Raw genomic sequence first — 23,594 nt, 5'->3', positions numbered from 1 at the left:
GTGGACATCAACAAACTGTTGAATATAAAAAAAACACATGCAATGCATAATAAAATATGTAAAGTATATCAATAAAAAAATTATGGGTACAGCAGATCAACTTTACCACTTTTATGCATATTTACACGAAACAACCAAACCAATAGTGTTCAGCCAAGTTCTTTGAAAACCGATTTTTAAATCTGTACTAGATCCTTTACACAATAGCAACACACAGCCCATCTGTAAGCATCAGATGCAGCCACAACAAAGCATTTTATACACCACAGACCTTTCAATGTAAATACAAAGAATATAGTTTTTTTTTTTTACTTTTATGCAAAATATCTTCTAAAAAGATTTAACAATACAGTCAATTTAGTCAAATTCTATGAATATGGGGGCAAAATCTATTACACGTTATATATAATATGTATAATCTGACCCAATCTGTATAATATGATTGAACTTGACTTTGTAAAGTGCCTTGAGATGACATGTTTCATGATTTGGCGCTATATAAATAAAATTGAATTGAATATAAAGAAAGAACATGGAAGCCAAACATTTTAATGACAGCTCCCCATGCAGCAAAGCATTATGTAATGCTTGAACCTACAGGTCTTCTTTGAACACTAAATAAACTTGTCAATGAATAAAAATTTAAATTTGTCGCTAAAATCTTCATTACAAAATTTTAGTGCTTCTGCAACTGATCGGAACCGTTGGAACCAAATGCCATTTTAGTTGAACTGCATGTTCTCCATCGTCATGAAGACCTACTGTAATAAAAGACAACCACATCGCTGTATTCCCACTCAGCTGTTTAATGTTAAGCATATGTAAACATTACTGTAAAAACATGAGCGCTTTGGGGGTCTGATCCTGTTTGGGCGATCTTATGATAGTTTAGATTTTTTCCTTCACAATTTTTCTTTACATAAACTTTCCTTTACAAAAACTCTTTGGTATCCCCTATTTCCCCCAACTTCATTTTTATGATCCAATCTTTGTTCCCACTTTAGTAAAATATTCGGAAAAAGAAAGTACAATATTACAATAAAATCCACTAACAGGCTCAGCAAACTTTAGGAAGCATTACAGAAGAATGTCAGCATTGATCTCTTTGGCATGAAAGTTAGCTCATCCATTCTTAGATACCAGAGGAAACTAAAGACCAACCATCGACACGTATCTTTAGATATCATTTATTGCCACTGACTTCTGGTTTTGTGAGTGTGGTGCCTCTTACCTGGTTTATGAAGGAATTATCTGGTATATATTCCTTACATCTTAATATCAGTTAATTCAACTAAGGGCAATATTAAAACAGATGCAATGTCTATTGTTTACAATCACAGTTTGCTTACTTGTTTCTTTTTCTTGATAAACTTTTAAAGAGTTATGGTTAAGGGCAAATTATATGATATATATGATAATTACAATATGAGGAACCAATTTTCTTAATTAAGGCAAAACCAATTAGTACGGGACAATTCAGCACTCGTAGAAAGTACAATAATAATAAAAATAACAATAATAAGAGTTTTAATGTCCTTTAAAGGTAAAATAATTTCCCCATAAATGAACTTTAGAAACGGCTCTGTGATTTTCTAGTCTTTTGGGAGTGAGCGGAAACTTTATGCATTTTAGGACACTTTCAGACATATCAGCTCCCCTTTTTAGTAACAGCTGTGAAGTTAGTTTGAGATTGAATATGGGATATTTGTGCTACGTGGCTTCTGAGGTGACTGCCTCCATTTCGAGCCGATACAAGGAGGCTAATCTGGGGCTGCGGTCTGCTCACTCCTCCGCCTTCCTCCTCTAAAGTGGAGCAGTCAGACATGCTAGCATGACTTACAGACAATGCATCAGCACAGAGGGATGGGAGAAGGAGAGGGGAGGGGGGAAAACCGTTTGCTTTGATGGTGTGCTCTGACTGGAGTATGAATTCTGTAGAAAGACTACCTACGTAGAAAGACAACCTGTTTTCTGATCTGATCGTTTTTAAGCAAAGCAACAAAGCTGACCATCCCTGAGCAGTTCCTTTGGTATTCAGTTTTGACATTTACATGGCCTCATCAGTTCATAACAGATCATATTATACCCCCCAAAACCTTAGAAAAATTAAAATGTGTTGTCATGGCCCCTTTAATAAAATAAAATACACAACATATTATCAGAGTTTAAACTTTCAGAAACAGATCATTGCGAGGAGCAGCTGCAGGAAGGCTGAATGTAACTACAGCGCCGAGCTCAGAAGAAGTGCAACAAATTGGCCAACTTTGAATGGGTCAGTTTATGTCCATTTTTATTCAGATTTTTTTTAGAATTGATTATACCAAGATACTGATTATTTTGACAGAACAGTGAGTTACATGGAGCGCATTAGCAGAAAAAAAAAAAGCCTTACGATACTAGTGTTACATGGGTGACGGTTTTTTTCAGTCACTAAATCCTATTATAACAGGGCAACCATGTCTCTCCATGGCAGCTTGTTCACACACTACCTTACCTAATAATCATCTTTGTCATTGCAACTTTGTACATTACACTGAAATCCTTCTTCTGCATTTAACCCACCCCTTAGGGAGCAGTGGGCTGTCGCTTTTCTGTACCCGGGGAGCATTGTGGGGCCAAGGATTCTTGCTCAAGGACCCAGAGTGGCAGTATGTGGGATTCGAACCGGGGAACTTACAGACTTCTCTCGACGGAAGCGCTCTACTCTAACCACTAGGTCTGCACTAACCTATGCGAGTCCAGACAACGGCATCAAAACCGCCTTAATCCCACCTGCTGTGTCTCGGAAAAGTAACCTGGTATCGTGACGGCAGTATGCTGTTTTGCTTTTTAGCAGAAAGCCATTTCTGGTTATGATAAGTATTGCCCCGTGTCTTTGGAGAATACTACACCTAAGTCCGTGTCAAGTATAAATTGCTACAGCACTTCTATGGGCATGCGTGCCGTCCACACAGACCTGGGCGAAAACCCAGTGGGCGAGTATAACTTTGCCTTTAGCCAAGATCTGAGCTACTTCCATGCTCCTATCATAAACTGATTAATTTTTCTTATAAAACCACTGCACTAATTCTTTAATTAGTGTCTAAAGCTTATTCTTAGGTCCAAACCATACTAAACATGAATAGGTGCATAGTAATGAGATAAAGTCTTCAATTGCATTTGATTTGTAATTGTTTAACTAATTGTGTGAACATCCATGTGATTTTTCAGATACGATTGTCGCGAAAATCCTTGACTGCATACAGCACAAACAAACGGTTTATCCCCTGTGTGAACACGCATGTGACTCTCTAGATGATTTTGTTGTGAAAATCCTTTGCTACAAAAACTACAAATAAACGGTTTCTCTCCTGTGTGAACGCGCATGTGTCTCTTCAGATTCTCTTGCAGTGAAAATCCTTTACCGCAAACAGTACAAATAAACGGCTTCTCCCCTGTGTGAACACGCATGTGACTTTTTAAATGACTCGGTAGAGAAAATGCTTTGCTACAAAAACTGCAAATAAACGGTTTCTCTCCAGTGTGAACAAGCATGTGAGTCTTTAGGCTCTGCTGTAAAGCAAATCCTGTACTACAAACACTACAAATGAACGGTTTCTCTCCTGTGTGAACACACATGTGACTTTTGAGATGATTTTGTCGAGAAAATCCTTTACTGCAAACACTACAAACAAATGGCTTTTCTGTGGAGTGGGTCCACATGTGTTTTTTAAGTGTTTCTTTTCTTTTAAATCCTGAACCACACACATCACAAGAAAAAGACTTCTCACCTGAATGGACCTCCAAATGACTTTTGAGAATCGCCTTTCTATGAAACCTTCTACCACAATCATCACAGGCAAATGGTCTCTCTCCAGTGTGGACTCTTATGTGTGTTTGAAGAGAACTCTTTTTTTTAAACACTTTACCGCAAAGGTCACAGCTATGTTCTCTCTTTCCATTATGTGTCAACATGTGTACTTCAACGGAGGTCTCAAATTTGAACCTTTTTCCACAACTATTGCATCCAAATGGCTTCTCTCCAACATGCGCTGCTACCTGAGATGTGAGTTTGGAATGAAGTTTAGATGTTTTGTAAACTATTATGTCACTTTCTTGAGAAGAACATGAAGGATCTGAGTTATCGTTTGGTTCTGGTCCTCCACAGTCCTCTCCATCAGGATCCATTTTGATCTGTCCAGCAGAGCCGCTGGTTAGCGCATCAGTCTCTCTGTCGGATTCAGTTTTAATTTGGTTAAGATCTGATGACCGAGGTTTCTCTTCTTCCTCACTTTTCACAGCAAACTGCTCTTCTTCCTGACTGATCCACTGTTCTTCCTCTTCTTCCTTTATGTGAAGGGGTTCGGCGTCCTGCTGGTCCAAACAGGAGCTCCAATCATGGGGAACTTCTTCTTTAACCACCAAAATCTGATGTACTGGGAACAGTGAAATAAACAAAAACATTTACGACTGCTTGCAAACAATTTTAACAATCAAAAAACATTTGAATTAAACAAAAAAATGTCCTTCATTTTGAAGGGGCTTAGTCACTTACTGTGACTTAACGAACCTCTATGCCAGTAGCTCACTCTGGTTGCATACAAAGGTTTTCCAATGAAAATAATGTTGGCCTATTATATTTTATTTTTGTGTTTTAAACTTTGTTTTTGTTCTATTTGTTAGTAAATGATGCGATTTTGCGTAGATTTGTCATAACAAGACCATGTTAACAGAAATATAATATTGCACATGCATGCAGTGAGTAAACAGGGATAATCAATGGAGCTGAGTGGGTCAACAACTATGGAGGACCAAGTCTTCCATATCTAAAAATAAATACATAAATAAATAAATGCTCAATAAATAAATAAGCATACAATTAATTGCCACCAAATTAATAAATGTAGGTAGAAATTAAATTATACAGTGAGACATAAATGTATATATATCTTTTAGCTTCTTTATTTATTTGCCTTTGTAATAATTACCTTATTTATTTATTGTCCGTTATAATCATTAACTTTATTTATTAATTACTTATTTTTTTAAGTATTTATTTATGTGCATGTTATAATATTTTTGTCTGTTTTATTCTTCCTTTGTATTTTTTTACCCTATATATTTCTGTGATGCTATTTATTTCTGCCTGTTGTTTTTACATTTCTGCCTGTCCTTTTTACATTTCTGTATGCATTTCTGCCTCATTATGCAAATGAGGAGGGGCTGTGTCTTAAGGGCTCAACTTCTTCCCATTGGTTGGTTAGCATTTTACTTCATCGGTCAAATCTACATGGCTTTTCCCCGCACTAAAGCATTGTTAAGTAATGTCAAACTCAGCAGGCAGACATTCAGTGGCCGATCTCTTAAGGGAAGCTGCTAATAGACTGGAAGAATTAGAACGCTGTACATTTGGGATCTGAATGTTTTTCTGTGGTTTTAGATTCGGCTTTTCCAGATCAATAACTCATCGGCGGATGATTTATTCTACAAAACAGACACCTCTCTGCAACCACTGCAAGGGAGACAGTGAGCTACAACCATAGTTTCCTCAAAACGAGTCTCCCACACGCCTAGCAAATTAAAACTTTATTCATTTATTTTGTCTACAGTGGATCTCATACGTGTACAAATCCCTTTTGTATCCTTTTAATCTGACAAATCCAAAAATTAAAACATTGTTTAAGATACTTTCGAATAACTTTTATCATCCGGTTGCTGGAAGTTTACCATCAATAACAGTTAAACCGATTACGGTGACCTAACTAATTTTCTGACACATGCTCATTTAAAACTTAAAGCCATAGTTTGCAAATAGGTCACAATGCATAAAAAGGATCCCAGATCTGTAGGGAGAAGGCTTCAAAAATATTTAACAGCATTAAATACTGCATATACAACACATGACTGAAACAAGCTGCCAGGAGGCTGACAGCAATACTGAAGAAAAAAGTATATTTTTTTACATACATTTTTATACTGTTATTCCCCACCACAGTCCAGCAGCAGAGTTAATTTACTCCAATACAGAAAACAAACGCATCACTTACTGAGATCTTTGCTGTCTTGTTTCTCCCCCAGGTCTGATGAAGATGCTGCAGGTATGGAGGACACCAAACTGAGTCCTACAGGCTCCTCTGCTTCAACCTTCATCATCTCAGACATCCTCTGTAAACCTGGGATTCTTCTTTCCACAATTTTTGCTTGCAACCCTCTCCTGTTCTAGTAGATTGAGGTTTCAGGCATATAACCTGTATCTTCTGTCTTTCTGTTTTCTAAAACTGGAATCAGACAAAAATAAATAAATAAAGTCAGAATTTGATCAAATCAAGAGTATAAACAGAAATTGTTAACAGCAGCAGAGCTGAAGTGATGCTGCAGAGCAGAGAGTCTGGTACCTTGGTCAGCAGCTCTGTGTCCTCTCTGGAACTGTCCCCAGTCTCTCGGTCCTCAGCCAGACAACAAGGTTAGAGGAGGTGTCCACGGAGGATGGGGTCTTCCCCGCAGGATCTCACAAACTCAGCGTGTGGACTCGTCCATGAACTTTTAAAAGCTTCAGTGACTAAAACACTCATTAAGTCTCTGCTGTTAGCTGCTTTAGCCCCAAGGTGGCTGACAGCTCATTCACTTTGCTAATAAAGGGATTCTGTGCAACAAACAAATAATCACAACTGTTCCAAATCAACTGGAAAAATATTATCCTCTGCTGAAAACGGTCACATAGAAAGCCCGAGACACCAATTATACTAGTTTAACACAAAGTTCAAGACGTTTACTTCTGTCGGGGCAACGTTAGCCATTTAAGCTAACATTGTCACATCCGGTTCTTCCTGCTCACAGACCAATCAATGGCAAGAAAAGCTCTGACGCAAAAAAAAACAACAACATTCCAGCTTTCAGCTTTTTACAGTTGGACGTGCACTGGTTTCAACTATATCTGGACTCTTTTCACAAAGACCGTGTTACGATGATCACGATTAACTATAATTTCCGGATTAACATATTTTAGATCGTTACCGATTTTCACCGCTTTCAATGATTTATCTTAATATTCTCAGCCCGCACATCCCTCATAGAACACAACGAGGGGACGCGCTCAGTTCTGAACAAATTACCTGTACATTTTAATGCCAGCAGCCTTTTATATGATATGATTTTTATATACTGTATCAGGAATCTATGTTCACTTTCTGTAGAGTTTAGTGGCGTTCTCTAGTCACAGACCCACAACCTACATTTAATTTTGTATCAAATTTTGAGCCTTCCAGCTCTAGTTTTCTATTCATAATTTTTTGGTTTATTTGGCTGCATTGATGGCACCCACATTCCTATCACTGGCCCTTCACTAAATGAAGAAGATTATGTGAATAAGAAGGTTTTCCATGCCAATAATGTGCAAGTAGGCCTAAATACACTTAATCAATGCACATGTAGTTGACCGTGCAGCTAATTGTAGATTTGTATGATGAATGGAGCCCATATAATCGGCAATGTGGAAGTCAAGTGGCCTGTAATTATTATTTCAAGTTGTGTAATCTGCAGCTCTATTCCAGGTGATGGTTTTGGTGGCACATCTGAAACCTTCAACATAGATCTGGGATCTCTGGCACAATACTTTAGGCCAATTATCACAAATCTGGGAGTTAAGATAGAGCAGCTGCGAAATTGAGCTTTATTCATCTGAGTAAGTAAATTACACACAAATTATACAAGAAAATCAGTGTCTGATATGTTCATTCAGAGATGAATGAACATATCAGTTATTTCAATAACTCACCCCATCCTGTCTTTAAGTGCATTTGTTGAATATGGCCAATTAATGCTTTAGTTGGTTAAGTTTAAACACTACAACAGCTCATCAATGGACCTTATCTGATTAAACTGCAATTTTATATTTCACATCTTGATTTGCTGCCACGTCCTGGACACATAATCAATGCCCCTCCCCAGATCAGTTTTATATGCAATCGTAGAATAAACCTTAATCTGAACAAACACTTAAAAACATTTTTATTAAATAGATTTTTAACTAATTTAATCACAGCACTCTATAATTTAAATATGCATATTTTGCACCAGATAATATGAAACACATTTTGATAAAGAGAAGAGGGTGAAATGAAGGTGAAGACGGCATTTGTTCTACAATCAAAGTCAAAAATAATTTTCAACAGTGTGAGCAAAGAGAGAAGTCAAAACAGAAACAAGAGACAAAAACTTTTTTACAGATAAGGTTAATTGTAGCACTCCAATAACTTTAAACCTTAAATAAAAATTACAAATGAGAGAAGAAACATATATTTAACCTCAGACACTGGCCCATTTGGTAGTGAATTACCAGACACGAAGAAGACGCTTTAAGCATCATAAGCAAAGCTGGACATATCAATGTTTAAAACTGTTAACATTTTACAATGCAAAACGAACTGGAATCGTCACAATACAAACATTTCAAATTTGACACAGATACGGAGAATAAACCCTAGTTAATCGATTCCATTTTTGATACTGCGGCAATATTTTTTCAAGGCACAGGGTTGTTTCTACTTAAGAGCAAAAATTATGATTGATCACAATATGACAATAATTTAATTTCCTAAATTGGGGCAAAAGGAATAAGCATGGGGCTATTCAGTGCTAATTTAGAAAAGTCCATAATTTAAAAAAGTGTCACTTTCCTTGTTGGCAAAACAGTAGACAAGATAAGTGTTGAGATCATTTATAGAAGTATGTACCTTTGAACAATTGTTTCATTTTATTATATTTGCTCATTTCATAAAAATAAATGTTATTACTGAGGGACAAATAGAGAATCATTTTTAAATAAAATTGATTGGGTTTATGACAATCATGAATCTGGCACATACAAAACATATCATTTACAGTATAAACAAGGATCTGCTATATGCAAAGGAGCAACCCTTTTGTGTCCTTCTGGTCATTTTGCATAATAATTTCTTTAGTGATCATTTATAACAGCAGAGTAGGTAGCTGTGGGTTCCTACTATTTTCTGCTCTGTCCGTTTCAATCTGGATCCACCATTTAGCTAACACATTAACTTCCAATGCCTTTAACGCTTCCATGATCAACACGTTCCTCATCTCCCTGCCCACACAACATGCAATCAATGTTTACAAACATTGGAGCGTTCCATTTAAGTTTTGGCAAATTTCTGTTGAAATATCAAGATTTAATTTTTATGCCACATTGCCCACTACCTTACAAATGTAAATCTTCTAAATTGACCATATTTACTGTTCATTTGCTGGGTTTTTTTTTTTGGTATTTGATTTTTAGCGACTTTATATACACGTCTGGCTGTTCATTGTAACAATCCAGTTGGACTTTGATTGTAATGTAATGAGTGAAGGATAATTCATCTAATGCAGGATTTTCCTCGTTAGATGCACCCCTCGTGAACACTCATGTGTGTCTTCAGATTCCCTTGTTGCGAAAATGCTTTACTGCAAACATTACAAACAAACGGTTTTTCACACGTGTGAACACGTATGTGTCTCTTTAGACGATCTTGTTGAGTAAAAGCTTTACTGCAAACACTACAAACAAATGGTTTCTCTCCTGAATGGACTCTCATGTGGTTGTCAAGGTGACACTTCTGAATAAATCTGGTTTTACAGACGTCACAACCAAACGGCCTCTCTTGTGTGTGGACTCTTACGTGTCGCTCCAACTGGATTTCCTTAACAAAATGTTTACCACAAACATTACAGCTAAATGGTGCCGTGTGAACATCCATGTGTTTTTTCAGATATCCCTGTCGTGAAAATCCTTTACAACAAATACTACACACAAATGGTCTATCTCCAGTGTGAACACGCATGTGACTCTTTAGATTCTCTTGTCGTGAAAATCCTTTACTACAGACACTACAAATAAATGGTTTCTCGCCCGTGTGAACAAGCATGTGTCTTTTTAGTACATTTTCTAGGGAAAATCCTTTACTGCAAACACTACAGATAAATGGCTTCTCTCCTGTGTGAATACGCAGGTGACTTAATAGAACATTTTGTTGGGAAAACCCTTTAGTGCAAAAACTACAAGTAAACTCTTTCTGTCCTGTGTGAACATCCATGTGTCTCTTTAGAAAAACTTCTTGTGAAAATCTTCTGTTGCAAACACTACAAACAAATGGTTTTTCTGCACTGTGGATCCTCATGTGTTGTTTAATACCATTCTTTCTATGAAATCTTTTACCACAAACATCACATGAAAAAGGTTTTTCACTTGAATGGATCTTCTCGTGATTCTTAAGAAAGTTCTTTGCATGAAAGCTTTTACCACAATAATCACATGCGAACGGTTTCTCTCCAGTGTGAAGTCGCGTATGTGTCTGAATACAGTATTGTTCAGCTCCTTTACCTATTTTGTGAACTTTCATGTTACTTTCTTGAGAAGAGCATTCTGGATATTGGTTCCTGTCTGGTTCTGGTCCTCCACTGTCTCCTCCATCAAGTTCTGTTTCCATCTGTTCAACTAACCAGGTGGTGGAAGTTTCTGTGATGTTGTCATCAGTTTTGTTGTGATGAAGCTCTGATAACTGAGGTTTCTCTTCATCCTCAATCTTCACAGTAAGCTGCTCTTCCTCCTGTTTGATCCGCAGTTCCTCCTCTTCCTGCTTAATATGGCGGGGCTCTAGGTCCTGCTGGTCCAAACTGGGGCTCCAATCATGAGGAACCTCTCTAATCACCAACATCTGATGGACTGGGACTATTGAAATACAAACAGACATTAAACAAAAAAGTTGACAAACAGAAACATGTTTACACTGATATACAAGAGTCATCCAAAAGACAGTTTTTTATAAGAAACACCTTGTTCTAGATGTAAACCTCCATAAAATAGAATAAAATTAATGTCACATCAAAATAAAAGGATAAAGGTATTCAATGTAGATCTTACTGATTCTGAAAATGCTCTTTTTTTTAAAAAAAATTAAATTTTTTGTGACCGACAATCATTTTCTCAAGCATAAATATAAGTAAAATAATTTGTTAAAAGTTAATCATCCATTTTCTATACCACTCAGCTATTTCGTCACATGGTGACATTGAAACAACAAGACAGCCATCCAGGTATGAACAGGCCAAAAACCAAGGGCAGCTTAAAGCAGGATTTGAAACACTGCAGAATCTTTTACCTCTTTTGTGAAGCTTCATGTTGCTCTCTTGATAAGAACAAGCTGGGTCCAGGTTTTTGTTTAGTTCCTGTCCAATACAGTCCTCTCCATCAGTTTCTGTTTCCATTTGTTCAATTGAACAGGTGGTTGAAGCTTCTGTTAATCTGTTGTCCTCAGTTTTGATCTGATGAGGCTCTGATAACCGAGGCTTCTCTTCAGTCTCATTAATTTGCTCTTCCTCCTGATTGATCCACAGCTCCTCCTCCTCCTTCTTTATATGGAGGGCGTCTGGATACTGCTGGTCCCAACTGGAGCTCCGGCCGTGAGGCAGGTTTTTTGTCACCGACATCTGATGAACTGGAAACACTGAAATACACATTGACTTTAATCAAGAAGGTTGAGTAACAAAAGCTTGTTTTATATTGATATACAACAATCAGCGAAAAAGGCAAATTTTCATTTAAAGCGCCTTGTACTGGATGTAGGCATCTACCATATGGTTGTCTTTCATTCAGAGAATCAAATCCGTTTTAGTCCGACCCCTCAGGAGGCAAAACCAACCGGCAGGATTAAAAGGTATGTTTGAAATTTCTTTTTTAAGCTTATGGAGGGATTTTTGAAGAAGACCAAAGAAGAGAGAGTTTCAGTAATCAATGTGGGAGGGGTATGGATAAGAGTAGATGTGAAGTGTGGGGAAAGAAAGGGACCAAGATGATTAATATTACATAGATCAAAATAAGTAGAACGGGTAATGTGCCCACTGAGGACGGCCAGACTCTTAACCCTAGGGGGAGACGGTGGAACCAACAACTGAAATGGAGAAGCTGTCAGCTTTGGATAATCCAGATATGGTTCCTACAAGGAGGGTCTCACTTTTGCCATTGTTCAATTTAAGGAAGTTGGAGGTGAACTAAGATTTTATTTCAGATAAGCAGGGGGATAGGGAAGAGGCTGGGAGTGTAAGATTTGTCCTACAAGAAACGTAGAGCTGGGTGCCATCCGCATGTCAGTAAAAATGGATGTTAAATTTTGGGAAGATGTTGCTGAGGGGAAGAAGGTAGATGATTAAAAAGTAGGGATCCTACGACCAAGCCCTGGGGCACGTCCGTTGTGACAGGGGATGAATGGGAACTTAAGACCTAACCTGAGTGTGGCCAGTAAGATAAAAATTAAACCAGCCAATACACACACACACACACACACACACACACACTGCTCATATATATTTTTAAAAACTCCTTTCTGAAGGTGTGCCGGCATTTATTTTGCTGTGGCAGTGCATCACGATCAATTACATGTAGCTGAAAACTTGCATTTATATGTATATTTACACACACAGACATGGCAGAATTATATACACATAATTATGGTGAATGTATATATATATATATATATATGCTTTAGTTGTCATAGTTTCCACAAAGATAGTTTTGCCAGGAACTTATAAACAAAATTGTTTTGGAAAATATAAAAAAATCAGATTCCATACTTTTACGGATGTTTTAAGACCACATCGGAATCCAGCACATTGGATCAGATTAGATGTTGAATATGGTTGGGGGGAAAAAGTAAAAAAAAAAAAAAAAAAAAAAAAAAAGAAAGAGAAATGCAAACAAACAAACAAATTTAAAATGATTTCATGTTACTTACAGTGTAACAAATCAATGCCATGTCCAAAACAGGGTAGAAAAAAGTGTGATCTTATTGAAAGTCACACCCCAGTGCCTCTATATCAAAACTGTGAATGTTAATTTTCATCATGTTGGTGGATCCACATTGGTCATTATTAGGCATTACATAAATAGCTTCTCGTCAGTAATCTCTAGCTTATGCAACATAAGTTTCAAAATAAAGTCACTTTAATAATTATCTTCTTCAGAAAATATATAAATGTACACAGCAAAAATTGATATCAACATAAACACATACATACAGTTTGATAGACACTAACACAGCATTAGTTACTTAGGCACTCCTCAGCTAAATACCATTTGAATACAAAATCTGATATTTTTAACTTGTTTGGAAATTACATACAGAAACACAAAAAGTTTTCACAATTGCTCCATTTAAAATAAAACTGTGGAGCCTGTAGTGACTGTTTCTGTGTGTCACTTACTGAGATCTTTGCTGTCTTGTTCCTGCTCCAGTTGTGATGAGGATGCTGCAGGTATGGAGGACACCAGACTGAGTCCTCCAGGCTCCTCTGCTTCAACCTTCATCATCTCAGACATCCTCTGCACACCTGAGATTCTCCTTTTTACATTCCTTGTTTGCAGCCTTCACGTGTTCTAGTAGGATAAGGTTTCCGTCATACTGCATATTCCAGAAAAAACATAGCAGACCGTTCGAAGCGACGCTGCAGAGCAGAGAGTCTGGTACCTTGGTCAGCAGCTCTGTGTCCTCTCTGCAACTGTCCCCAGTCTCTCGGTCCTCAGCTGGACAACAAGGTCAGAGGAGGTGTCCACGGAGGATGCTTGAGCTTCTACTGTTAGCTTCCTCAGCACCACGGTGGCCAGCGCTCCAGCCTCTTTGCTAATGACATTCTGCACAGCAAGCGTCAGCTAGAAATAATTACTGAGGTTTAAAACGAACACGTAGAAGCGATAACCTCACAGACCGCAGAGAAGTCTGAGACACTTCATTTTACCGCACATAATTTACACAACCATCCACCTGTCGCCGCCATATAACCGGTCAAACCAACGGCATCGGTAATTCTTCTGTTTTCACACAAAGAACAAACGCAAACCGAGCGTTCAGACCCGGGTTGTACATTAACGACGTAGCCGCCATATTGTGAGTGGCATTATTATGATTATTGGATCCGCGCGCTCTTGATCATTGCTGTTCCGAAGAGAGCTAATTAGAGCTCCATTAGCCATCAGCAGTTGGGTTTAAATTAGCGCTCGAATATAGAGTCTAACTTTATACAGTTTAAAGACATTTCTTAATATCAAGGAGGCTCACTTATTGCCGGTTTTACAGATTTTGATATTTTTTTTTTTTGTCATTTTGGACAATTCCATGGCCCCAACCTCTTCCAAAATGGCTGTGCATCACTGCACAAAGCAAGGTCCATAAAGAAATGGATCAGTTTGGTGTGGATGACCTTGAATGTTCATTGGTCTGCAGAGTTCTGACTACAAACTGATAGATAAGTGGTTTTTAATCCTGCTCCTCATAACACTCTGTCCTACATGTTTTAGATTTCTCTCTGCTCCACCACACCTGACTTAAACAATTGCATTACCTCCTCAGCAGCCATCAGGCGCTGCAGCGGCCTCTTCATCACTTTTAAGTCAGGTGTGTGGAAGCAGGGAAACACCTAAAACATGCAGGACAGTGGGTCCCGAGGACCGGGATTGAAAATCGATGTGATACACCTTTGGGATGGATTTGAGCGGAGACAGGTCTTCTTGTCCAACATCAGTGTATGGCTACACGTGTGCTTCTGAAGGACGGTCAAAAACTCCCATAAACACACTCCAGAACCTTGTGGACAGCCTTCCCAGAAGAGTTGAAGCTGCTATAGCTGCAAAGGGTGAACCAACATCATATTGGGGATTAAGAATGGGAGGGCACTTAAGGTTATATGCGAGTCAATGCAGGTGAGCAAATATTTCTGGCAATATAGAGTATTGTTCCAAGTTAACCATCATTGTCTTTAACCCGTACTATTAGATCTATTGCTTATTCAGCAGGAATTAACTGAAAAAAAAAACTCAGGCAGTTTACAAGACAAACTGTTGAAATTTACAATTATAGAATAAAAATCAAGTTTGAACAAAGCTTCTAAACATTTTTTATTGAATAGACTTAACATATTTAACCAAAGTACTCTGTGATTTTAATACACATATTTTACCCAGTTCAAATAAAACACGTATTTTTAAATAAAGACATGATGGAACAATGTAGTAGAGGCCAACATTTGTTCTATGACCAAAATCAAAAATAAGGGAGAAGTCAAAACAGAAACAAAAGTAATATTTGGATAAAAATGCTCACATTTTCCATTTGTAAAAAAAAAAAAAAAAAAAAAAAAAAAAAAAACACACTTGCAAATCCACTTTGAATTTTATATTTACACTTTATATTTACATTTTTACTTTTACCATGTTGGTTTGTTCATCATGAAAAGGTTAATTTTTGAAATATTATAAAGCAGATACTGGACAACATAAAACTGTATACTATAGTATTGGTATAAATTTCTACATGATAGAAAAATAAATCCCAATATCATGGTCTGGTTTTCCACCACCATAGAGCCCAGTCAGAGCAACGTCATTATAAATGTCTCATTCATTTATTGTTCAACCCTCCCTTTGCTTTTTCTGTGTTTTGTGAAGGATCGAAGTGCATGGAGACAAATGAACCACACGAGTTATATTATTTTTCCAACTCTCCTTGCAAACACATACTATAATATCACCAGCTTATTTTATTAACACTGTTTTAAACCAGCAGCTGCAGACCTCGTCAATGAGAGCTGCGTCAGCTGTCGATCAAAATATGCAGCAGGGTTTCACCTCATGGGCAGCAGCGAGCCAGGACGCTCGTAAAATAAAATGAAAAATGATTTTGACGCTTACACACAACATTAAGGAAAGTACGTCAAAGTAAAGACAATGCTGCTATAAAGACTGGGGAACGGTTTCTAAATTGGTGAGGTGAGAGACAGTGGCTTTTCTGAGAGCTTTTTGTGAAGTTTACCAAAGTTATTTTTTAATTTCACACAGAGAAGAGTCGAGAGCAAGACTGTAGAAGTGAGTCGCACAAGAAGAACATAGCTGAAAAAGACCTCTGCTGTACTATGGACTCATTTTTACTCAAAGCCAAAAATATCTGCCAGACACAAAAAGGTTCAGAAGCCCTTAAACAACATTTAATGTTACGCAGAAATTTAATAACGTGTTTCTAATAAGCTTTAAAAAGTGTTGATCTTTAAAAGCTAGCAACGTTATTTTCTGATAAATTTAGAACAATTTTAGTAAACTTTTTTAAATCTTCCCATCCATCCATCCATGTTCTATCTAGATTAAGGTAATATGCAAGCTGACATGTAATTACACATACATAGCAAAGAGCCAGGCCTCACATTTCAAGTTCGCACAAAGCCTTACACCCTACATGCCTGCCTAGCACCAATATGCCTGGTTCACACAGCAAGTTTTTAAAATTGTCGGCTGGTTTTCATAACCTAAGAGACCCCACACATAATACTAAACAAATTGTAGATGTAACAGTTTTGCTCGTACAGTGTGTTCTGTCCGGTCAAGCGGCTAGCATAACACACCACGCACGACCAGATTTCACTCAGGAACATTGCGATGTCAGACGGGAAATCTCATAAAACCTCTCCAGATCAAATGTCAGTTCAGAGTAAATAAACCTGGCCAACGAGGAAGAACAATGGCGATAATTGGTGGAGTAATTTTAAGAGGAAAAACATTACAATAAGAAACGGTTAAAGGAGAGGAGACAGCACGAACAGGGGCTCTACTTTTGCTACACTAAGATATGGAGGTAAGTTATGTTTTTTTTTTTTGCTCTGGGTTTCCGTCACCTTGGTCTCTGATTGGCTATATGCCACAGATTACAGGCTGCATGCTCATTTGTCCACAAAAAAAAACTCCACATGTGGGATATTGGGCCATAGACAATATAAACATGTTGAATATCCTCGATTTCAGGTCGGAGGGGTCCAGACGTCCTTCCGATCAGACCAGAGCACTCTTAACACACACGGCAGGATCATCTCATGAGATTATCTCAAGAGCTCCTTCTGACAATCATTAGGATTGCCGGAAAGGGGCAAAAATCGGGCTAATTATTAGGCTGTGTGAACCTGGTATTAAGCACTGGAATCAGATTGGAGGGAAAGGTCCCACTGAAGATGTATAGAACAGTCAATGCAGCACAAAGTTAAATACATTTAATTATTTATATTTAATAATCTTGCGATAGCAACCATTAGCACAGATACAGCTTTCCCATTTCTAACCAATTATTTGAAGTGCTCTTACAGACTAATTTGGAGTCAGCGCAAGTTAAGTATAACCAAATCAATATCAAGAACAAATGGAAAATGTCTAGTAGTCCACTTGGCTGTTAGGACACAAAAGGGGGAAAAAAAACCTGAACTTCACTTTAATAGAACACAGTCATCAAGCAAGACCTTTAAAGCAAACCTCAGAAGTTTATGTAAGCTCGCCAATAAATGTTTCCAGAAGACAAAGTAAATCTCTGGTATTTCTTGTCTTTGCAGTGCTCACTTCATATAATGTAAGTTTTCAGGTTTCAACACAAGCAAAAGCAAAAACAGTAATGTAATAAATTACTAATTTGTATCAGTGTCCTTTTTAAAACCATGAAATCCTTAGAATAATGCCAGCAGACCTGGCATATAGGCAAACAAGTCTGCTGATTTATTTACATACACACACAGCATCGCTCGCTTTTAACGCAAGCGTTTAATAATATAAACAATTTAGATGATACTCATATCTGCAGTTCATAGAGAGCAATCCTGTACCAATGTTACAGTTGTGGCATGACAGTGTCAAGACCTATATTGCACCCTTTGGTGAAGTTGCATCATGTTTTTATATGTAGATGGCAGGGCTGTACATAAAAATCGATACAAAGATTAATATAGATGTTTTTAAAAATGATTTAATATCGATATCCTGGCTTTCAATATCGACATACCTCCCAACCCCTAGGGGGCGTTATTAAAGCACGTCATTACTGTTCACAGTGAGGCTGACAGGATTTTAGAAGCGCCTTTGTCCCTAAAATCAGACGTTTGGGCACATTGGGCACATTTTTGGTTAAACGCATTGAACCAAATGCACTTTATTTTCCTGTTAATTTATCAGTGTTCAATAAATTGAACATAAATATAATATTTGGCTGGGTTTCTTGATTGAATGACTTTGGGCATTCATTTGAAAATAATAAATATCGATATTGGAGTCAAATCAAATCAAGCTGAGCGAGATCGTATTGTATCGTGAACGATGTATCAAGAATCGTATCGAATCGACTCATCCTAGATGATTCCCAACCCTAGTAGATGGTAGCAACAGCTGATATACAAAACTAAGCTGTTTGGCTTGTTGACAAGGACCCACTTCCTGAACAGCTCCCGTCTTATGTCCGCGCTTGACTCGGCAGCCCATCTGTTTGCAATACACAAAAATCAGCCAACAAATACCAACCACAAAATATGCATTCAATGTTTACACTAACTCAAGTGGTTTATTCAAGTTTTGGCTATTTTTGGGGAAATATACTGTATCAAGATTTAATTTTAAAGTCATATTGCCCACTCCATTACAAAGGCAGTTTCTTAATAGGCCACATTTTACGGTTGATATGCTCCAGGTTTCTGAATTTATATATATTTATCATCATATTAAGGCTTTTAGTCCTTTAACTATTTTACTTGTTATTGAGAAATTTCAGTTACATTCTTAGAGATTTTATAGTTACGAGTGTCTGCTCAGTGAAATAATCCAGTTTGCTTTGGCCTGTCTGTTGGATGTAATGAGTAAAAAATAATTCATCTAATGTCAGGATTTTCCTCATTAGATGCAGCCATCGTGAACACTCATGTGTCTCTTCAGATTCCCTTGTTGTGAAAATGCTTTACTGCAAACATTACAAACAAACGGTTTTTCACACGTGTGAACACGCATGTGTCTCTTTAGACGGTCTTGTTGAGAAAAGGCTTTAGTGCAAACGCTGCAAACAAACGGTTTCTCCCCTGAATGAACTCTCATGTGGTTGTCAAGGTGACACTTCTGAATAAATCTGCTTTTACAGACGTCACAACCAAATGGTCTCTCTTGTGTGTGGACTCTTACATGTCGCTCTAACTGGATTTCCTTCACAAAATGTTTACCACAATCACTGCAGCTAAATGGTGCGGTGTGAACGTCCATGTGTTTTTTCAGATGATGGTGTTGTGAAAACCCTTTATTGCAAACACTACAAATAAATGGTTTCTCTCCTGTGTGAACACACATGTGCCTCTTTAAAGTATCCTGTTGTGAAAACGCTTTACTACAAATACTACAGATAAATAGCTTCTCTGCAGTGTGAACATGCATGTGTCTCTTTAGATTCTCTTGTAGTGAAAATCCTTTACTGCAAACACTACAAACAAACGGTTTCTCTCCTGTATGAACACGCATGTGTCTCTTCAGCACTCCATGTTGATAAAATCCTTTACTACAGAGACTGCAGATAAATGGCTTCTCTCCAGTGTGAACATGCATGTGACTCTTTAAATTTTGTTGTAGCGAAAACCCTTTACTACAAAAACTACAAACAAACATTTTCTCTCCTGTGTGGACACGGATGTGTCTCTTTAGATTCTCTTGTAGGGCAAATCCTTTGCTGCAAAAGCTACAAGTAAATGGTTTCTCTCCTGTGTGAACGCGCATGTGACACTTTAGATGAATCTGTTGTGAAAATCCTTTACTGCAAACACTACAAACAAATGGTTTCTCTGCAGTGTGAATTCTTGTGTGATTTTTAAGCGTTTCTTTTCGTTTAAATTTTGTACCACAGACATCACAAGAAAATGGTTTCTCTTCTGAATGGACCTTTAGATGCTGCTGAAACAATTTCTTTGCATGAAACTTTCTACCACAATCGTCACAGGCAAATGATTTATCTCCAGTGCGGACTCTCTTGCGTGTCTGGGGAGAACGCTTTTCTTTAAGTGCACAAATATCAGTTTTATGGTCCCTCTTTCCACTGTGAATCATCATGTGTAATTTAACATGAGTCTTATGTCTGAGTCTTTTGCCGCAAATATTGCAACCAAATGGCTTCTCCCCCACACTAACTTCAATATCAGCTGTGTGTTTGGAACGCCGTTTTGATATCTTACTTTTTTTCTGAACTGCCTTCTTACTTTCTTCAGAGGAACATACTGGACCCGGGTTTCTGTCTAGTTCTGGTCCTCCACCCTCCACTCCATCAGGGTCTGGTTTTATCTGTGAAGCTGAACAGCTGGTTTGAGCTTCTGTAGCTCTGTTGTCTTCAGGTTTGATGTGGTGAAGCTCTGATATCTGAGGTTTCTCCTCATCTTCAATCTTCACAGTTAACAGCTCTCCCTCCTGTTTGATCCAGAGTTCCCCTTCTTCCTCCTTTTGGCAAAGTGCTTCAGGATCCAAGATGGAACTGCAGTCATTGGGAACCTCTTCTTTAATCACCAACATCTGACGGACTGAGAATGATAAAACACATGTTTAACCAACGATTTCAGTAAACAAAAGCAACTACCTATCAAAAAAGTAAATCTTTCCTTTTCTTAAATATAAAAGGTAGATTTAAAAGATTATTTGCAAAGCTCTAAATGGTCTTGGGCTGAGAAACACTTCTGAGTTGCTGCTCAAGTATAAACCTTGTGGACTTCTCGGGTCTTCAGAGACCTGCTTATTCTGTGGTTCCATGACCAAAATTAAACAAGCAGCATTAAGTTTCTATGCTCCTCAGCACTGGAACAAACTGCCTGAAAACCTGAAAGGCACTAAATAAGATATGAAATTCCTTTATAGTCCCACAATGGGGAAACTCTGTTGTTTCCTTTAAATCAGGACTGAAAACACATTTGCTTTCAGTCAAAGAAGCTGACGGTTGAACCTTTTGTCTAATAACCGATGATTTGTTAAAGCAGGAATTTAAAATTCAACTTGAACTTAAATTCAACATTTGTAACATAAATCTTTATTTGTATCATTCTATGTGATGGTTTTAAGTGTACATTAGGCTCTCTAAGTAAACCAGAAAAGTTATTTTTCCCCTTTCCCTTTGGATTGTGTTGTATATTAATAGTGTTGCATAAATAAACATGCCTTCCTCAGTACCGGTGCATTCATTTAATTTATGGAAATAATCGACCAAAGTTTTTAACTGAAAAATCTTTAATTAACTTTTTGTCCTCTCGCAAAAAAATATTGAAACTTAAATACTTACATTTTTAAACTTGTTAAAGAACATGATTAAAAATTCTATTTACCACTTATAGTGTATTATTTAACATTGCTGATAGTGGCATGTATTAGCCAGCTTATTGCTGTGAAAGCATCTTGTAATTCTCTGCATGAAATGAGGCAACCCTAGAGAGCGGTGTAAGATGGCTGACCTGTTCATGATACTCGACCCCTGCTAGAAGATTCACAGATATATTTATCACTCTGATTCTTCCCATGGTCTAGCCACTCTTTAATAACTTCCAGAGCTAATTTGCTCCAATCCACACAAACCTTATTGTCACTTACTCAGATCTTTGTCATCTTGTTTCTGCTGCAGTTCTGTTGTGGATGCTGCAGGTATGGAGGGCTCCAAACTGAGTCCTCCAGGGTCCTCTGCTTCAATCTTCATCATCCCAGACATCCTCTGTACACCGGGAATTCTCCTTTTCACAGTCCTGGTTTGAAACCTTCACATGTTTAGTAGACCAGCAGAGGAAATTAGAATAGCTCTACAACCCAAACTCTTTAAATTTGAACAAAATACACCAGCAATTAAAACAGTATGACTGTACAGAATAAGATCTGGGGTGTTGAACTGACCTGGGGCCTCCTGCATAAAAATAAACAAAAAAAAAAAAAAAACAGTGCGCAGCTTTTATATTAGAAGTCGACGTGACGAGACATTTTGAAACTTGAGACACACAAATGAAAATCAGATGTATAAAAACGTGCGTAAACGTGTCACCGCACAGGCTGCCTTGATCAATCTGGATTTGCGGGAAATAATGCTTAGGTTGACGTGTATCTTTGCCTCCCTGTCCTTGCCTCTAAATACGTACACCATGTGTGCAAGTGTGTCCAAATAACCATGGCAACAGCGCTGTCAGACAGTCACAGACGCCCCGGGGGACATTTGAAGTGAATGACAGCAAACCAAGAGCTTCTTGGGTGTCATCAGCAACTCATTAAAGAAACTGGCTGTTTCAGTGAAAAGGTTCGTCCTCACAAACACGTGAAGTCCTTTAAATCTTTAAAATGAGTCAAGTTCATGAGAATAATTATAATCATTATGATGCTGTAGCAGAATCCTGAGGTGGATTATGGCAGAATGAGCGCAGTCATAAATTAAATTCAGCTCCTCGTTGCAAATGATCCTCGGTTCAGGGAACTTTTATGTATCTGAACAACATATGGATGAAGTCGTCCAATACAGCTGACTTAGGACGGCTCAGGGTTGACTATAAAACAACTGAGCTGTCAGTCAGCTCCCTAACTCTGACTCCAATGCGGTCTCTGCATTGGAGTTAGAGCTTGAAACGGCACCGGCGACCCACAGTTCCTCCTGGTTTCCGCCTGTACTGCTGGAGCCGGTTCAGGAATAATTGCCCTGGGCAATCTGAAGCAGCTAATAAGCCACTCATGTCTGAAAACATGTATTCAGACATGAATCACCGGCCATCACCGATGTCCTCCAGCAGTGCCAACGTTCCACAATTAAGCGCAACTTTACACTATTGTGATGTGTGATAGTCTCCACCTTAGGAATCGTCACACCTGACTAGTTAGGAATTAATCTGCTGATCCGACACCGTTCCCTTTTTCAGTGAGAATGACAAAGCTCATTATATGAGTCACATGTATTTTATCCCCTCAGTGCAAAGACCGATGCACATCTACATCATACAAAACCAGGGGAACATTAAGTTTACATCTGATTAAGTCGTCTCCATCATTTTTGAAGTATGTTGAAGTATTATTGTATGAATTTTTAATTTATACCATAGAAGCTCCAACTCATGATGCTCCTTAAGTTAAATAAAACAGAGTGAAGTTATATTTCAATGTATTTAGGTAAGCTTTAGTACTATGTGGTTTGTTATTGTGGATTGAAAAGGTTTGTTTGGCTGTAGCTGATTTTCACGGCAGGTCAAAAGTTTGCATGGATTTCCGCACTTTCAAAAAGGGGAGATGTTGCACCAGAGAAAATATGCCCCTGTCCTAACTATTTTGGGAACTGTAGCAGGCATCAAATTTGAAATGTGGTAAACATATTTCTCAGTTTAAACATTTACTTTATCTGTTTTCTGCAGTGAATGAAATATTGGCACAAGTGATAAAAGTATTTCAGGCTTCCTTTTGTTGAAATCTAGAAAAGATCTTAACTTTTCTAGAATTCAGGATGTACTTTACTTTTTGTCCCCCTAGGCCAGGGATCTACAACCTGTGGCTCTTTGGACCTTCCACAGTGGCTCTTAATAACTTTGGCTACAAATTATATTTTTACTATGGTATTTAAATGTAATAATGATAATAAGTGGACTAAATGCTTTTCATTTTCACAACAGAATGATGCTAAAAGTGCTAGTAATATTTAATTTTAAATCAATATTTTTTCATTATGTTGGAAACTGTGATTTTTTTACATCATTATCCACAAATATCAACATCTCATCCATCCTCTCTTTTAAAACTTAAAATAGAC

The 23,594-nt window shown here is 37.8% G+C and overlaps 3 protein-coding genes across 4 annotated transcripts; all 3 read right to left on the bottom strand.

Moving 5' to 3' along the window:
- Positions 1-790: 790 nt before the first annotated feature.
- Positions 791-6,805, bottom strand: LOC110366534 (zinc finger protein 664). Its single transcript, XM_021308168.2, has 3 exons — positions 6,375-6,805; positions 6,027-6,257; positions 791-4,415 (listed from the first exon to the last, which is right to left on the bottom strand). The coding sequence occupies exons 2-3, from the start codon at positions 6,139-6,141 to the stop codon at positions 3,175-3,177; spliced, it is 1,356 nt and encodes a 451-aa protein (XP_021163843.2). The 5' UTR covers positions 6,142-6,257; positions 6,375-6,805; the 3' UTR covers positions 791-3,174.
- A 2,442-nt stretch (positions 6,806-9,247) lies between these two features.
- On the bottom strand, positions 9,248-11,851 carry LOC110366393 (zinc finger protein OZF). Of its 2 annotated transcripts, none has more exons than XM_036142274.1 (2): positions 11,136-11,851; positions 9,248-10,705 (listed from the first exon to the last, which is right to left on the bottom strand). In XM_036142274.1, the coding sequence occupies exons 1-2, from the start codon at positions 11,491-11,493 to the stop codon at positions 9,378-9,380; spliced, it is 1,686 nt and encodes a 561-aa protein (XP_035998167.1). In that variant the 5' UTR covers positions 11,494-11,851; the 3' UTR covers positions 9,248-9,377. The 2 variants fall into 2 exon arrangements, with proteins under 2 accessions (XP_035998167.1, XP_035998168.1); XM_036142275.1 differs by having other exon boundaries at positions 9,248-10,699; positions 11,136-11,850.
- A 6,273-nt stretch (positions 11,852-18,124) lies between these two features.
- On the bottom strand, positions 18,125-20,395 carry LOC105939470 (gastrula zinc finger protein XlCGF57.1). The gene has a single exon (XM_021308139.2). It carries the CDS (start codon positions 20,354-20,356, stop codon positions 18,713-18,715), a length of 1,644 nt encoding a protein of 547 aa, XP_021163814.2. The 5' UTR covers positions 20,357-20,395; the 3' UTR covers positions 18,125-18,712.
- Positions 20,396-23,594: the final 3,199 nt, after the last annotated feature.

Source organism: Fundulus heteroclitus, chromosome 10, assembly GCF_011125445.2.
Source record: "Fundulus heteroclitus isolate FHET01 chromosome 10, MU-UCD_Fhet_4.1, whole genome shotgun sequence".
NCBI lineage: Eukaryota > Metazoa > Chordata > Actinopteri > Cyprinodontiformes > Fundulidae > Fundulus > Fundulus heteroclitus.
This window is presented reverse-complemented; position numbering and strand designations above follow the sequence as displayed.